General features: G+C 35.5%; 1 protein-coding gene across 4 annotated transcripts; it reads right to left on the reverse strand.

Moving 5' to 3' along the window:
- Positions 1-294: 294 nt before the first annotated feature.
- LOC127087071 (helicase protein MOM1) lies at positions 295-16,705 on the reverse strand. 4 transcript variants are annotated; one of them, XM_051027928.1, is made up of 15 exons: positions 16,564-16,704; positions 15,429-15,462; positions 14,918-15,319; positions 12,837-13,374; positions 10,554-10,605; positions 10,201-10,281; positions 9,812-10,111; positions 8,544-8,717; positions 6,946-7,858; positions 6,427-6,447; positions 6,204-6,325; positions 5,151-5,255; positions 2,076-4,340; positions 1,772-1,982; positions 295-1,259 (listed from the first exon to the last, which is right to left on the reverse strand). In XM_051027928.1, exons 3-15 carry the CDS (start codon positions 15,042-15,044, stop codon positions 526-528), a joined length of 5,643 nt encoding a protein of 1,880 aa, XP_050883885.1. In that variant the 5' UTR covers positions 15,045-15,319; positions 15,429-15,462; positions 16,564-16,704; the 3' UTR covers positions 295-525. The 4 variants fall into 4 exon arrangements, with proteins under 4 accessions (XP_050883885.1, XP_050883883.1, XP_050883882.1 ...); XM_051027926.1 differs by having other exon boundaries at positions 10,201-10,275; positions 14,918-15,462; positions 16,564-16,705; XM_051027925.1 differs by having other exon boundaries at positions 14,918-15,462.
- Positions 16,706-17,727: the final 1,022 nt, after the last annotated feature.

A 17,727-nucleotide genomic window follows, 5' to 3' on the forward strand; every position in this document is an offset into this window, starting at 1 on the left:
CGTAAGCAAAGCTAGAAGGCCTTGACATTGGCCAAATGACAGTTAAAATATTTAATAGTATGAATCAGTTTTTCGGAAGACAAGAGCATATAGATCAGTCCACGTCGGTTCATGATTCACCATGCTTCCTTTTAACCCGATGTCATCTCATAGACAAATATTTTCCTTGTAAAGGAGCTCATAGCATATCAACTACTTGCACTCACTCTCATTAAAAAGTGTCATATATGAATAATGTGCAATTTTTAAGATAATATTAGATTGGTTAGTTTTAATGATAAGACGGAAAAAATATAAGACGGAAAAAGTAATTATTAATAATTTGTTAGATACATCAAAATATCAATGAAACTTTGGATCTAACTAAGAAGAGGCTACCCTTGATACCAATATACATTTTACTATCAATAATTAGGGCGATCAGTTGCCCACTAAAAGAATTTTCAAAACACTGCCATCAGTCCAACCAAAACTAAGCTATAACATGGCCAGGAGTTAGGACAAATGCATTCAACACTTGTCTGGTCAGTTATCATCATCTGATAAACATACTAAACCAGGAGATGCAGCTTGATGCGATGAGTTAGCTGCAACGTTACTGCTGTTGGGCTCAATTCTGGATAGGTTATCGGGGCCATGATCTGACAAACGTGAAATAACATTTGGAGGGGTTATAGTAGACTGGCTGCTAGAACTCCCTTGTAATCCCATGAAAGGTAAGTTAGGAGCAGCTAACCTGCCTGCGCTGTCAGGCCTGCGTCCGATTTGGGGATCAGACTGATAGGCTGCCGTTCGTTGCCAGGATGGAACATGAGCATGTGAGGGAGAAGTTGCTTGAACGTTACTAGGAGCTGTCTGACTTTGAATCCCACGTAGAAGTGGATGGAAACTGGAGGGTGGAACAGATATTTGGGGTCTAGAAGATTGGAGATGTGGTGCAGGGGCTCGTATCTCACCACCCGCTTGACTTCCTCGGACGATTGAAGATCTAGTAGTGTTTAGGATAGGAGTAGTAATATTTATGATAGGACACCTAGTAGTGTTTATGATAGGAGAAGTAGTAGTGTTTATAATAGGTGGTCTTGCAGAGAAACCAGAGAAATTTCCTGATGCATTGTAACCAGGTGGTACTATATGCTGTGAGTTAGGAGCAATGGAGGGGCTCAACAGACTGGTCGCAGGAGGCTCGCTAGAAGAACCAGAGATCGAGCGAGTAGTTTGTTGTCTCGAAAGTTGAAGCAGCTGCTGTGGAATTGAATCTGAAATCAAGATGATGGTTAGAAAATACTCGAAACAGAAAACTCGGTGCTGCAAGCCAATCCACACTTAGTGATTTGTATGCCTGCTGTGGCATAGAACACATACACAAGAGATTTAAGCACGTAAATTTGCCACCATATCCCAAAGTTATAGTAATAATCCAAACTAAAAACAATAAATACCATAACTACTGAAACAATTTGGTATATGACTAATTTTACAAAAACTGCACTTATAAAGTTTATTTGAAAATCTGCCTTTTAGAAAAGATAAATAATAAGCGAAGCACACTTTTCATGCAAGAACTCTCAAACTTAAAAGCATCTGCCACCCAGACTTATTATTTAGATTGAAACTTGATCAGTCAATTAAAAAACAACACCATGGCAAGGAAATAAATAAACCACCAACACTGATAAAGGAATGGAAGTGAAATTTAGCTTCTGTATTATATCCAAGTCAGAGCTGTAAAAGCAATATTAAAACTTAGATGTTTGAGACACAATCATACCATGCAGCATTCCTGATGCACCAGCTTTAAGATCCAAGCATTTAGACCTAAAAGCATGTGCCAAGATCCTACTCACACACACCGTCTTAAGATTGGTTTCCAGAGTCTTCTTTGTTTGCAGAAATTCAACTTCAGCCTCCTGAAATTTAACATCATACTTTCTTCGAAGCTCTGCTAACTCCTTTTCAAATTCAGATTTCAGCTGCAATTTCTGTTTCAACAAGAATATACTTCAGTAACCAGAAAATATAGAAACCTAGAAAAGTATCATCAGAGTAATGTAATGAGTAAACCAGAAACTAACCGTGTCTTCATGGTTTTTTGAGGATTGTTCTATTAATTTATGTATTCTTTCGACATCAACTTTCAGTGGATCATAGGACAAACGAGGAGGCGTTCTGGAAGGTGAAGGGGCTGTAGTTTGGATAGGATGATTATTCATCTCCAATGGAGTTGACAAATTTCTTGGGTTGGCAGATTGTGCTCTTACTCTACTGGCTGTAAGTGAATCAAGATCTGAATTTGAGGCAGGGTGCACAGCAACTTGATTTGAATGTAAACCATGTACTGAATTTGGGTGTGGTTGCCCAATATCTGGAATTGCAGAAGATACCTGAGGATGATGAGTGGGGAGATCATTTACACTGATCGGCTGATGTTCATCTTCAGTTGCTAACTGAAAATTAGACAAATCCAACATAGCCAAGTTGGAAGACAACTCTGCAGCTGCTAATTGATGCACCTGTTTCGTAGGCATCGTGATTTGATTGGCTGGTACAACATCAGCTGAACTAGATGCCGGTTGAACTTGTTCAGAAGAATTTTGCATTTCCCCAGTTGATTTGTCAGATGCGGACTCCACAGATGGCAATTGTTTTCCTTGTTCTAGAGGAGGCTCCATGACATTAACTTGTCTAGATACTGGAGAACTGGTCACAGTTACAAGTACTCTTCCCTCCTGGTTATTTGTGGTACTATTATCCACCAATGTAGCATTTGCTGAAGACTCTATATCCATATGATGATCAGCCACTGTATGGCAATTTTCTGGCACTATAATAGGGATATCTCCATCAGGAATACTCAAGACCCCATCATGTATTTGTTGCTCCAAAGGTGGATTTGAAAGGGAAATTGTATCGCCACAACTGGTTGAACAAGCAACTTGACAAGGCCTTGAAGATAAAACACCATCTAAAACTGGCACATCTATTGAACTTCTGTCGGATATTTTATCCACAGATGAAGGGGGGTTCAGATGAGTTGCATTCTGAACCAGACAATCAGTAAAATTGACGGCCGCAGGCATTTCAACTCGCACTTGTCTTTCTGATACACTTACATAGTCCCCTTCATTATTAGTTTCTTGCACTTCAACTGAAATTTGCCTTTCAGGTACACTTGAGGGAACTCCATCAGAATATTGATGATTTAGATGTGTTCCATTCTCACAAACTGGCAAGCACTTGGTACCTAAACTGGGCATATCACAACCATCTCGAGACCCATGGCCAAAACCTGCACACCTATTATCTTCATCTGCCATGCTTGTAGCGCCATCAGAATTATGTTCTCTACAACACGTGGTATCTAAGCTAGGCCTCTCACAATCATCTCGAGAGCTATGGCCAAAATTCTCACGCCTATTATCTTCACCTATCAGGCTTGTAGCACCATCAAAATTCTGTTCTCTGGAATGGAAATGTTTAGAGATAATGTTTTCCTGACTGACATAGTGATTTTCCGTTACATTATGGTCCTCGCTTCCAGAGACTGGTAGACGATTTGAAACCATAATACCCACTTCATTAGCACTGTCATGCTTGCCCAGAGAATTTTGTTGTTCAACTGTTTTACTAACTGAAGAGGAATTGGTTTCAGGAACTATGCCCCCCGTCTCTTTCATAGATTCAATCACATTATCAATCATCAGCGAGTAATCAACCCCAGTCCCAAGTTCCTTTGAAGCAACTATCCTTTGCAACTCATTTTTTGCCCAAGCCTTCACATTTTCCACCCAATTGGGCCCCCAGTCTTGAGCCTTTAGCATATGAGCTGATTGTTCGTCCTCAAGATCCTTGAGTCTTAATTCATGCTGAAATTTCAGTTCTTCAATACTTTTTTGCTGGTCAATATTCAAAATCTTGAGTGTTTCTGTTCTCGTCACCTCATTAGGAGAGCAGGACCGAGTGAATGCTAACTCTATTTTGTGTTTTCTCTCCAATTCAGCATGTTCAACCTCAATAGCCGCTCTCAACCTATGTTTCTCTTCCTGTTGCATAAGGTGTACCTTATTCAGCATTTTTTCACACTTTTTTTTAATTTCTTTAATGCTTTTGGACAAATCTTTTTTGAACATTTCAACTTCAATCATTTTAGAAGCTTGGGGAGAAGAAGTATCGCTACAAGTGCCTGTACGATGTAGAAATATTTTTTTTAGACACCGCAGCAGAGAATAACAGTAGTTCACCTCTCCTTTCTTACAGTCAAAATTCAAATGTTGTTTTGCAAGAATAAGAGAAGCATTGTGGTCAAGTTTGTGCTTTTCCAAAGCAGCAGCAGTCCAAATCTGAAATGGCACAATACAAGGAGGGATTATCAGTCCTACTTTTGCATGCTTAATGCAATTATAAAGCAAATTACTGTTCACAAAAACAAAGTACTGTTTACAGTCACAGGCCTTTACATATTAACTACAATATACTAGAAAATATCATAATTGCGATAAGAAAAGTGACATGGCAGTAAGATTCTCTCCGTTTCAAATAGAATAAAAGAGGCATGAGAAAAATAAGAGTGGAAGTTATATAATAAGAACAAATATTAAACAGAGTGGGGGAAGTTATATTCAGCTTTGCATCTATCATATGCCTATGTCTTGTCCATTTCTTTCTTCTATATTATCTTCCACAAATGAGGCTTCGATTTAGCCACCTTTTGAACAGGCTTGCTAAACTACTCAGAGATAAGAATCTCAGTTGAAACAAAAATTTCAGGGCAAACATTCAGTTGACTAGCCAGATCAAGTGCAAACAAATAATGGCTTTGGTGGTTTGCTTGCAACATAAAAATGTCAATTGTGTGAAAAATCAACAAATTGATTATTAGATTTTCCCAAAAATAAATAAATAAAATATGCACACAATACACAAAATTAGAAAGCCTGGATAGTATACAACGAAATCAAATTACAGAAAATACTACTGCTTGAAAGGAAAAGGTAGCCCAAGTTGTATAGAAAATCAAAACAAGGATAAATAAACAATAACAAACAATCAAATAAACAAACGACCAACTTTATTTAGGGGAGCATAAGGTAAATGATAGAGAAGGGGTGAATAAGAAAAAGGATGTCAGATAAAAAATGCAAGAAACTGACCAGAGATATTTGAAAAGCCTGTAAGATTGACACAGGTTCCCTACTGACATGGTGATTGTTCATAACATACTCAAGAAAACGGTCAACCATCTTCTTGACATTATCCTGCATTACAAATATATGGCACCATAACATCAAATTCAAACATACAATAGAGCTCAGATTTCATTAGCACAAACAATCAGGTAATTACTCTGAAGCCCTGATACTCCCAAATTGCCAAGGTATCAGTGTCTTACACGTATCCGACACTGATGCGTGTCCGCTACGGCCCGATACATACCGGTACCGGGGTAGTATCCGGCAAATAAATTTCACTTTTATAAAGAGAATATGACTGATGCGTTTAGGATATGGCTGAATGTCACAGCTACAGCACAGGATAGGTTGAATGAGATAGGCACGGAATAAAGCAAACTCCAAAAAACAAGGTCTTTTTTTTTATCGAAAGTCAGGATTCCATAATTGATTTTTTAGAATAAAAAAAGAAAATGAAATATAATAAGGAATGCAAGAGTCAAAAATATGCGTTTGAATTGTTTGATCAAAAGCTGGGGTTTGCCACCCACAGCACCGATAGTGTCCCCACAGAACCAGAACTGGAGTTGTTTCTTGATGATGGGAAAGGGGGAGATGACACTGACACAATTAGTGTTAAGTAGTGAATATTAGACAATTCTATGGAGCCCAAATTTCTTTTGGATAGTAGTAGTAATGACGTTCATTTTGCTATATTCTAATTGGTTCGGAAAAGACATGTAATTGTCACTTGTTTTGAATATTTTTTGTAATGTGAATGATTCTTAGTTATCATTTTTAGTTTGTGTTTATATAATGTTGATTTATATATTTAATTTTTTATCAAAGAATCTTAGCCGTGTATCCTATCTTGAATTGCAAAATTTTACAGTATCTGTATTGTATCAAATTTTACCGTATCTGTATTGTATCAAGTATCTGGGCTTCATAAGGTAACTAAAATGCAATCTTGTCAAGGGACCAAAGCAGGAAAATAAACAGCAAGTAAAAGTTAACAAAGAGAAAAACGCATACTGGGAGAAGAAGAACTTCACGGAGCTTTGTGATCTGTGGCTTCAGCGAAAGATGTAAGCTCCTCTGCTCATCATGCGCACTGCCATTTTTCTCAAATTCAACATCATTACTCGTAGGTTTATCTGGCATTTGATCAAGCAAATAGTGAGTAAGGACTGTAATTTACATTGAATGCCTACACCAACACAAATAGTTGAACTAGGAAAGAATTCAGTGACTTTACCCACTAGATTTCCAAAGGTTCCTGCAAAAGTGTATTACTGGTTTTAGAGGATATCATAAAAAAAAATCAAAGATAATTCTTACTATTAGTTAACCTCGTTGAGGGCCTGTTTGTTACTGCTCAAAATAAAAGTAACTTTTGATCGAAATAATTTAGAGATGTTTAGAAAAAGAAGAAACTGATTTATGCTTGTTTACAATAATAAAAAATACTGTTTTTAAGTAATTTTTAACTTGTTTGAATACAATACATAAAAGTGCTAATTTTCTACAAAACTACAAGAAATGACAAAAACATATTTTTAAGAAAAAATAATTAAGTATTCTTTGAATACCTTGTCAGAAAGAGTTTATTTGAATACAATAGGTTTTAATGATAACTCTTGAGTATATTTCAGATTTTAATATGAATATTATGAATAACTTTAAACATACGCTTCTTTTCACAAAAATAAGCTAAAACAAATTAACTATTAATAAAAGGTCGTAACAAAGTTGAAGTAACAAACCAGCCACTAACCTGCCTTGATTTCAGTAGATAACTTTTCACCTTCGGACTTCAATGAAGGCTGGTCAACAATATTGTTGCTCATTTTCATGCGCTTCTTTGCTATGCCTTCATACACACAGTCAGACCCACCTTCCAAATTATTAAAAGGCTGAACTCTCTTCCGGCTCCGCTGAGATGAACTACATGAGTACTTCCACTGAAACTGTTTCCCCTCCAATAGTTTAGTCCAAAAACATTGAGGTGACTCTTCATCCAGCGATCCAATTTTCAGCTCACCAAACAAAGGAGAACTTGCACGGTATGTTCCTCCATTTTGCTGGACTTTCAATAAAATTGAGTGGTTGCTTGTTTCAGAATCTTCAGCAGCATCAGATATAAATGATGAGAACTGTGACACTGTTTCTTCCAGCAATGATTTAGGACTTGACGTAGAAGTTGCACCATCAAGGAAAACTCCCAACTCATCGAAAAGGCGAGATGCACCCCACATCAAAAGTGTATGACTGAGACTCCGATTTGTAGATAGAATATTTATGTCCAGGATCTTATCTTGCTTAGCAAGTATTAACGCTTTCTCTTCAACAGTGAAAGCTGAATAAAGACGGAACATCTTGATCAATTCAAACTGTGAATCAAGTGTTATCTTCTGAAGGGATCTTATATCATTCATTGGGTTCCAATCACTATCATATATAATAATAGTGTCAATAGATGACAATTTTATGCTAGGAAGGCAGGCACATGTTTCCATCAAAAAGACAAATCGCTTATTATTCTTGTCGTTAAATTTCTTCATGGCAGCTTGCTTCTTGGAAGACGAAACACCTTTATCAATTCTTTCATATGAATCCAGACCAAATCTTAGTCGCAGGAAGTCATCCAAAATATCTCCTATTGTATCCTTTCCAGAACCTCCAATAGACTGCAAATTCAATAAGAATTTCTTATAGCTCAATGACCTAATTTCTCTTAAGAGGATGAACAGACAATATAAAAGAAAGTGGGGGTATGACATTTTCTATTTAGTCACCAACACTCATGAACAGTGAGAAAATTAGAAAAACAGACCATGATAATGCCAAAAAAATGGCATGCCTTCTTGCATTTGATTTGCTAAAAAAGAATGACCAGACAACAAAACAAAACAAATCAAAGATGATAAACGGGGAAAAAGTACAAAAATTTGTTTCTCAGGAAAATCAAAGGATAACCTTTTAGTCTCTTGCGCAACTTAAAAAAAAATTAATTCTTCTTCTTGATAGCACTCATACTCCGGTCCTCTTCTCTACAACAATGGCTTGACCTTTCTCTGCCCCTCTTCCCCTCCTCTACTAAAAACTGTTTGTGTTGTATAATATCTACTTAATAATAGAGAATCTAAAGTTATGTGGGTGACCTAGTTACTTAGTGTTATTTATTATAATAAAACATGTTTCTAAGCGTTCTATAACAACATTCTCCTTACTCATACGATCCTAACCGATCTTAAAAGAAAAGTTGAACAGTGAGACTTTTCTTACTCTAACAAGTGAAACTTTAACTCTCTCAGACACACATATATACAACAACTCTGTGAAGTATAGGAAGATAGTCTGCAAAATGCATACCTGAAAAAGTACGAGTGCCCGTAAATCATTTTTTTTCAACTCCTTGAGCATTGAATCAAGTAGTTGCAGCTTGCCACTTGCTTTTACTCCAACGTTCAGATACTCTATTTCTTCAAGGCCCTTGACTAGTAGAGTTTGCAAGGACGGATCAATAACATAGGGATGATTACAACACTGTCGAGAGATACCACAATCAGAATATGAAACCATTAAGAAAATTTAGAGCCACTTGACAGCTTTGGAGTTAATTGAAAAGGCAGGGGAACCCCAATTCAGCTATTAAAAAATGCATTTGTTTACTAAATGTGTTCTAGTTTTTAGTTAGGGAGACCAAATAAACTTCCAAACATATACATAAAAAGATTTTAATAATTAAAAGAGGTTGAATCTAAACCTATTTTAATCATTGATTGATGAATATGAGATAGAAGGTATAACTCAAACATCATAAGATAAGTATTGTTCAATCTTTATAAGCTCTATTTAGGTCATATCACTAGGCGGTGTGAGATTTGTACTACTCACCAGTACAACCCCACATCCAGAGCTCTTATGTCTTCTGCTTGAACAATTTGGGTGGCGCAGCAATGAGTCTAGAATTGACTCTAATATCTTAGGCTTTCAGGGTTGTCAAAGTTGGATAAGCTCCATTTAGGCCATATCACTAGGCGAAGTGGGACCACCTTCAAATAATAAATCGTGCATCTATTGAATTGATTAAAACCTATGTAGCAACGACACTTCTGAAAAAAGGTGTGTCTGTGTCCACGTTGGTGTCCCAAACCGACACCGTCACTTGTGATTATGTTTAACTTATTCATATTTTCAAATTATTACCGGTGTCGACGTGTCAGTGTCGTGTTTCCGGGGTCCACACTTCATAATTTAAAACTGCTATGCAATACTTTTGAAATTATTTACAAAAATGAAAGGATGAAATTTTAAATAGTGAAATGCATACTCGTAAAGAATTATGATCAATTTATCAATAACAATCTAATAAAAAACCGTGCATGTATTGGATGGGTTAAAACTGCTATGCAATATTTGAAATTGTCAAAAAAAATTGAAAGGATGAAATTTTAAATATTGAAATTCATACTGGTAAAGAATTATGATCAATTTATCAATAACCATCTAATAATAATAAAGTAAAATTAACCAATATTGTAACAACCAAATATTGCAGAATAAAACAACTAAAATATAAACCCATTATATATGATCTTATGCAATCTATGCAAATAATTAAAAAAGGGCAACCTAACCTTACGAGTTGAAATAAGCACATCACGAATGGCCCCAACACTATCAACCTTTGGTGATGAGCAAAGAATTGAAGCGTTTGAAAGTAAAGTAGCACAATACTGCTCAAGCTGCACATGAGATATCTGTGCAGGAACCCAATACTCAACAAACCTAAAGGAGTCAGACTTGCATCTATTTGCAATATGACTTGACAATTTCTCCTTCGGTTGAACAACACTTTTCTCGGAATTATATATTAAACCGTCTTTTTCAGTATCACTTTGACCATCAAGAGTATTTTTGTCTTCCACAAAGCTATCCTGAAATGCCAGTAGGAATAAATAGGCAACAAAACAAATTTGAGTTTAGGGACAAGATCAAACAAACCTATGCATCAAAAGAAACAAACCTTCGGGTGTCCAATTCCACTTGTGTGATCAATCTTATCCTTCTGCAGCATGGTTAACTCAATGTCATCTTCATCCTGATGCTAATGAAAAGATACAAAGAAATAAGACTCACCACAAATGAACATTAGGAAAAAAGTACATGGATATACATTTGCTAATTTTGATTTAAAGTAACGGGATCTATTTCTGGCCACTAGATGATTGTTGAATAATTATTAGCCAGCAATCTATCATTAGTGTTGCAGCCCTCATTTTAATTTGATTGAGAACCATAGCAGTGTAAGCCCTTTTTAACAAATTATAAGTAAATTGAGAGATGTGGGATAATGTGGATAAAAGAAATTGAACCAACCTCGGCTGCACTTGGGTCACATGACTCCTTGACTGTAGGATTGTAATCCAACCTGCAAAGTAAAGAACCAATCACTTAGACCTGAAAACACACCTAATATGTCAAAGTGTCGATAAATCATCAGGAGCACATCAACAGATAAAGGGTAAATGGTATCATTCTTAGCAAAAGATTCCGTCGATGTATTACATGTTTATGTTGTATGTGAATATAGTAAATGGGTGCCCCTAGCCTTGAAAAGTAACATAAATTGGCTAGCACTTGATGATGGCTAACCATAATGAGACAACTTAAAAGCTGAAACACTTTGTTACATTTATTGATCATGGTTGAAGTTATTAGTTTTAGATGAATGGAGAAGAGAAGTGATAAGAGCTTGAAAATTATAGATAATAACTTGATAATAGCATGATACAAAAGACTAAACACTAATCCCTCTTAATAGGGATACATAGACTTATAATCCTAAATAAATAAGGAAATCGGGAATCAAATAATAATAACAACAACTAAGTGATATGGAAAATCATCCAAAAGATATGACCTAGGATACTTTAATACAGTACCAAAGATATTATAAGATATTTTATTATATTCCAACACTTCCTCTCAAACTAAAGCTTATTAAGCAGCTTAAAGCTTGTTACAAACATATCTTCGAATGAAAAATATAACACCCGACATAATCAAACCCAAAAAGATATACCGGATAAACCAACAAAGTGACTATTCTTGTTTTTTTAACCTGGGCTACTTGGGAGCTGAAAAGACTGAAAAATTACTTTGAGAGCTTAGATTTGTGGAGGCAACACAAATGACACTCAATGGTGATAATCCATTTGCACTTCATGTTGCTTCTAGTATTTCCCAATAGGACTAAAAACATTGAGATATAGTCATTTCATTATTATTTCCCAATAGGACTAACAACATTGAGATATACTGCCATTTCATTAGTATTTCCCAACAAGACTAACAACATTGAGGTATATTGTCAATTCATTAGAGAAAAGACTTTATCTAAAGCCATTACCACTGGCGTTGTTAGTTCAAATGATCAATTGACAGATGTAATCATCCAGTCTTCAAGGGGTCCTTTTATAAATTACATATGTAACAAACTCGATGCATATGATCTATTATCTATATGCTCTAGCTTGAGGGAGAGAGTTAGAAATAGTGGATATTGTGGTTTTAGGGGCTGCCCTAGGTTAGAACAAAAAGTAGAGGAGAAAAACTGCTTTTATCTTATTTTGAATTGATAGGAAGACATATATAGGAAGTGTTGCCTCTATTACATAATATATGCAGGAATGGAAACAAAATAAACGGAATCAGATCAAATCAAAAGACTTGATTTTGTGTCAGATAGAGAATTAATTAAGATAACATCAGATTGTAGAGATCTGAGTCTGCTCCCAAGTCCTAATAATTCTTTCTTCTAGAATATTAATTGTACCGACAACATTCAACACTCCCCCTCAAATTGGTGCGTAGATTTCTTAGAATTTTATATTGGGCCTAACTCGACCTTACAAAACAGACTTGTGAAGTGAAAGATGTCCAAGCTGTCATATCTCTAGGCAATATGTAACTAAATCCTCCCCTTCACACCCAACACAATGAGGGTGTTGGAAGCTACAACGAAGGAAGCCCAAATGCTGCAACTAGACGGCTAGGGGAGGATCACAATGAAGGTAAAAATTCCAACATACACCCTCACGTTCGGGCCCTAATCAGCCTGAAGCGGGGGCGATTCAGGAAGCCCAACAAAGATCTAAAAGATAGACTCGTGTACCATCTTAGATTTTTATATTGGGCCTTACCTCTACCTTACAAATATAGTATTAGTAAGGACTTGGGGAGAAGAAACAGTAGGGAAATTTTAGAGTTGCTGGTGACAATCACTTTCATATTAGCTCCTAAGAATATAGAATAGGCCAACACCATCCAAAACAAAGATGTTTGAGTACAACACAGTCAAAAAGGACAGAAGATGGTTAATATGATATATCAAGCAGCATGTATGATATGAATGACTCAATAGAAGAACTTTGTAATGTGACCATGAATTTGAAAATTAATAGAAAAGACAGAAATGTGTGTATGAGCCTTATAGTAAGAAAAAAAAGATGGTTTGATATAGGGGAGGGGAACAATAAAACCAAACCTCATATACACAATAAAAGCAACAGAACACACACAAAAACATGAATAATGAATGGATCAGAACTCTTACTTAACTAGAATTGATACTATTTACTATCATTTATTAACAAGTACCTTATCTGTTTGGAACATGACTTGTTACCACCTAGCTTTGAAGGGAGAGCATCAGGGATCATGTTGCAGTTGTCTCCTTTGGATAATGTAGAAGAAACATTTGAATCCATGTCCACTGTGATTACCCTTCTCTTAGAAGGTGCAAAATTTTCACCCCCACCAAGCCCAACATTGTTACTGTCCAAGTCCTTGTCATCTAATATAGAGTTTCCAGACACTAATGTTGGAAATGCCTCCTCCCTGCCGCAATCAGGCTGTGCACTTCTAGACACCTCACTAGTCTCATGAATTGGGGTGTTAGAAGGAATAAATGAGACAGGAGTCACATTATTTTCTGCTAGACTCGTCATAGGCCGACTCAACCTAGAGTCAATTCCAGTCTCTTTTGCTTTGGCATCTTCGGATGGCAATGTAGCATTCTTTGAGACTTCTTTATTCGCTGAACAACTTTGTTTAGATAACTCGTCAATCTTGTCTCCACTACTGTTGTCACCTTCCTGATTTGACTTACTAATCCTATGGGATTTCTCAAGACAATCTGAAAATCAAGCAATCAAAATATGGATTAGTTAAATAATACCTAACAATAATTAACGTGTCTTACTCGGAAAAACTTCCACTTATAAAATGTTTGACATGACAATGTTTACAAAAACAACTAAACTAGAAGATTAGGAAAATGGCCTGCTAATCCTAGCTTTATTTAACTACTTTTTTATAATAACATGATAACGCACTTAAGTCTTAACATTAACCATCAAATTAACATTGATTTTTCTTAGTAATTGAGTTGGACCAAATTCAGCCTTTACAAAGCCGGCTTGTAAGGTGAGAGCCGCCAAACTTTATAAACACTACAACATACGCCATTTCTATAGCCAATGTTGGACCAAATTCACCCCTTCACACCCAACAAAATGAAGGAGTTAGCAACCCAAGTGCCACAATTAGATGGCTAGAGGCGGACTGCAATGAAGGCAGAATTTCCAACACACACCCTCGTGCTCGAGCCCCAATGAGCCTAAGGCATGGCAGTCCATTTGGGAAGCCCAACTACAGATCTTGGATAGGCTTTGGTACCATGTTAGAATTTGAGTTTGGCATTACTCAACCTTACAAAAACGGTTCGTAAGGTGAGGGTTGCCCAAGCTTTATAAACACTACACACACCATATCTCTCAGCAAAGTGGGACTAAATTCACCCCTTCACACCCAACACAATGAAAGTGTTGGAATCTACAATGAAGCAGTAATTTAAAACCCAGACCGGTGATCGATCATGTCAAGGCAATCCTCCGTCAATGGGTCATTGGTTGGATTGGTGGGTCACTAATTGACCCGCGTGACAGTTGATCCGGTCTATAATACAAAATTAAAAAATAATCGTGACAAAATCATAGTATTTGTACAATTTTAAAAAAGAGTTGTATGAAATATAATTTAATTTAAGACTATTTATATATTTTAATTTGAAAGAGTATACATTTTTGTAAAATTTATTATCAATCATTATATAACAATAACAATGTACTTCGTACCAAAAAAAAACTAACAAAATGTCCTACTTGCTAATAAGAGGAGAGACTTGTTTTTCAATTTAAAAGAATGACAGGGTGTTAAGTTAATTAATAATTGATTGAAATCCAAGTTTATATTGAACATAGGAGTTAAAAGCAACCAGGATAACACAAAAAGAAAGCCATTGGCTTAATGGCCAAATGCCCCTACCATAGTTGCTGCAGCGTGCGTGTTTGAGTCACACTCGTGCCATTTCTAATAATTATTTTAAAATTTGAAGCATTATCCGAACATCATTGAACTGGACTGCTCCGGTTTAGACCGGGCTAAAAGCATGAACGGTCCAATTTGCTAATTGGACCTGACATGGACCCAGTTCCCGGTTTTTAAACACCGTAATGAAGGCAACCTAAATGTTGCAATTGGGCGGATAGGGGCGGACCACAATGAAGGCGAATTTCCAACAATTTTAATTAAATTTGGATACCTAACCAAAATCATCCCCGGGTAAACAAGAACAAAGTTGGCAAAAAAGAATGACATTATGCAAAACACCAGAGTACCTTTCTTTCGTTGTCTAAAGAGAGACCGATACGTACGAGCGTCCATTCTCTTAGCGTTCACGGGGGAAATTTCTACAGTGTGTTCCTCATTCTCATTCACTTCGGTTTCAAATATCAATTGTTTCATGCTCTTCTCTTTTTGTAGCTTCTGCCTTGAAATTGAACTCAAAGACCCTGCACTTTTAGAATTTGAAGGACTAGAAGAAGAATGTTTATTAGTTCTTCCAGATCTCGTCAAAGGACTTGGTATCTTCTTTTTCTCAACCCTTTCAGACTTCCTTCTAGCTTCAGGAGCTGGTAGTATTCTCTTCTCTACCTGCTTGGGCTTTTGAGTACTTGAAGAGCTTGCAATTATCTTCTTCAAAGGTGTTTCTCTAGGAGACTTTCTGATACCAGCTGTACCTGATACATTAAGATGTGATTCGATTTTTGCTTTCTTGCTACTTCGGGTCACCCTCCCGTTATTATTTTCTTTATCCTTAGCACTTTGTCTAGAACGAGTACTACTTACCATTTGCTTAGCAGAAAGTTTTGCCTTTCGAAATCTACAAAATAATACATTTGATCAGTATAAGGAGACATAAACCGACATACAATACAGAGATATCTATTAGCAAGTAGAAAACTTCATCAAGATTAAGTGTACATTGTGGTACCAACTACATAGGAATATGGCCCGGATACAATCAATTGAAATCAAAACATTAATCACTATTTAGAGATGTGCCTTTACAAACAATAAACTGAAATCAATAACATTATTGTCTACCATTAAAAGAAAATTATAATTCTGTTTTCTAAAGTTTGCTCAAGTTGCACAAAGGGAAGACATTAGTCTCGAAAACAATCACAGAATTGATTCTGAATGTCTAGAATTGATTCTGACATGTTTGGTTGCTCTCGAGGAGAATTGATTATGCTTTCCAGAATTGATTCTACTTGAAAATAGGATTTGTAGCTTTTGCGTCTAAACTAAATTTTTACACTGAAATTTACTGTTCAAATCACTTTTACAAAAATTTATCCAAACATAAATCACTTTCCCTTTAAATCACTTTTAACCAAAATCAATTTTAACCAAAACCAATTTTAACCAAAATCAATTTTAACCAAAACCAATTTTACAAAATCAATTCACTTAAAAACCAATTTTCTAACCAAACATACACTAAGTGTCCATCTCTAAGGAATATATCAATCTCCATAGGAAAAAGAATTCCAACCTACATAATTCATGAATCTTTCTAGCACAAATTGGATCATTGTAATGCAGAGCAGTAAATATATATATCATAATAAATTATATCATACAATTGCTTCACATCATCTCATGGCAAATATAGCATCTACAATATTCCCTAATTCTCAGAAATTCCATTATTCTGAGAAACAATCTTACCTAGCATTTAGAATATTCAAATAATGCATAAAACCGAGGGTTTCAACGAATAATACAACCAAAACAACAATGCACGTAACCCTAAATAACGAATAGAAAAAATTAGAAAGACGTAAATCGTACTGCAATGCAGAATACGCAAATTGTGAGATTCTTCTACCTTTACAAAGAGAGAGAGAGAGAGAGAGAGAGAGAGAGAGAGAGAGAAGTGGAGAAATTAGTAGTAGAGAGAAGTTTGAAGAAAAACCTTGATCATTGAATCAAGCAGCATGGATTGTTTTGGAAGCGCGAATCTTACAGCGATGATGGCGAGCAATTCAGGGTCGGTTAAGTACTGTATCAGAATTATGGGGTTCGTTCCTCGTTTGGTTAAATAAATAAATCGGGAATAGGTTTAATGTATTTATCTATTTAGAGATAAAAATTACTAGTAGGGTTTGTTTTTGTGTTTTTTTTATATTTCAATTAATAAACAAATCATTTTTTAAGTAAACATGTATCTAAATCATATCATATCTTTTATTGATAACAAAAATTATATCTTTCTCTTTAAAGAAACAAAATTATAACATGTATCATAAACAATCGTACCTTCCTATATATAAAGTTATAATCATCAATTTGATGGATTTGGAATAGTGTAAAGATGTTTCATATAAATTATAATTATGTTTTTGTTTTTTATATAAATATAGATTTAATTTATTATTATTTTTATTTTTATTTTTATCATCAATTATAATTTTTTTATTTTGTATATTAATAATATTTAATTTATTATAATTACTTTTATTTTATTTTTTATATAAATATAGATTTAATTTATTTTTATTTTTTATTTTTATTTTTGTTCATCAATTATAATTATGTTTTTATTTTTTATTTTTTATATAAAGTTATAATTATAGTGTTATATTTGTAAAAATGTCAAGGGATGGATCTGTGCAACCTTCGGGAAGGGCACCGATCATATGTTGCTTTTAAGGAGATATTGGCTCGTCCCTAATACCTTTCCTTCATCTAGATATGAGAAATGTGGGAAAAGACGTTCTTTGGGCAAAGAGAAATCAGGGTCAGTAGTTGGTCCTTGTTTCACTAAAAAATAGGGATTCAACGATCTATCATTGATTAGGTAGACAACGATCCTTCCCAAGAAAACTCTAGGCCCGAGGCCTCTATAAATACATTTCCCCTAAATGGGATAGGGGATGGATCATAACTTACACATAACACCCAAAGTTACACGCTTGTATATAGAGTGTCTCACCTCACGTGAGCAGGACCTATAAACCACCGTAAACACAACCATACATGATTTCTCGTCGCCACGGACAAGCCCTAACCACCACAATTGTTATAAACCTACGAAGGCCTCTAAGTATCCTCTACCATTGTAGGGATACCATGCACA

The sequence above is a fragment of the Lathyrus oleraceus genome, chromosome 5 (genome assembly GCF_024323335.1).
Source record: "Lathyrus oleraceus cultivar Zhongwan6 chromosome 5, CAAS_Psat_ZW6_1.0, whole genome shotgun sequence".
In the NCBI taxonomy this organism is placed as follows: domain Eukaryota; kingdom Viridiplantae; phylum Streptophyta; class Magnoliopsida; order Fabales; family Fabaceae; genus Lathyrus; species Lathyrus oleraceus.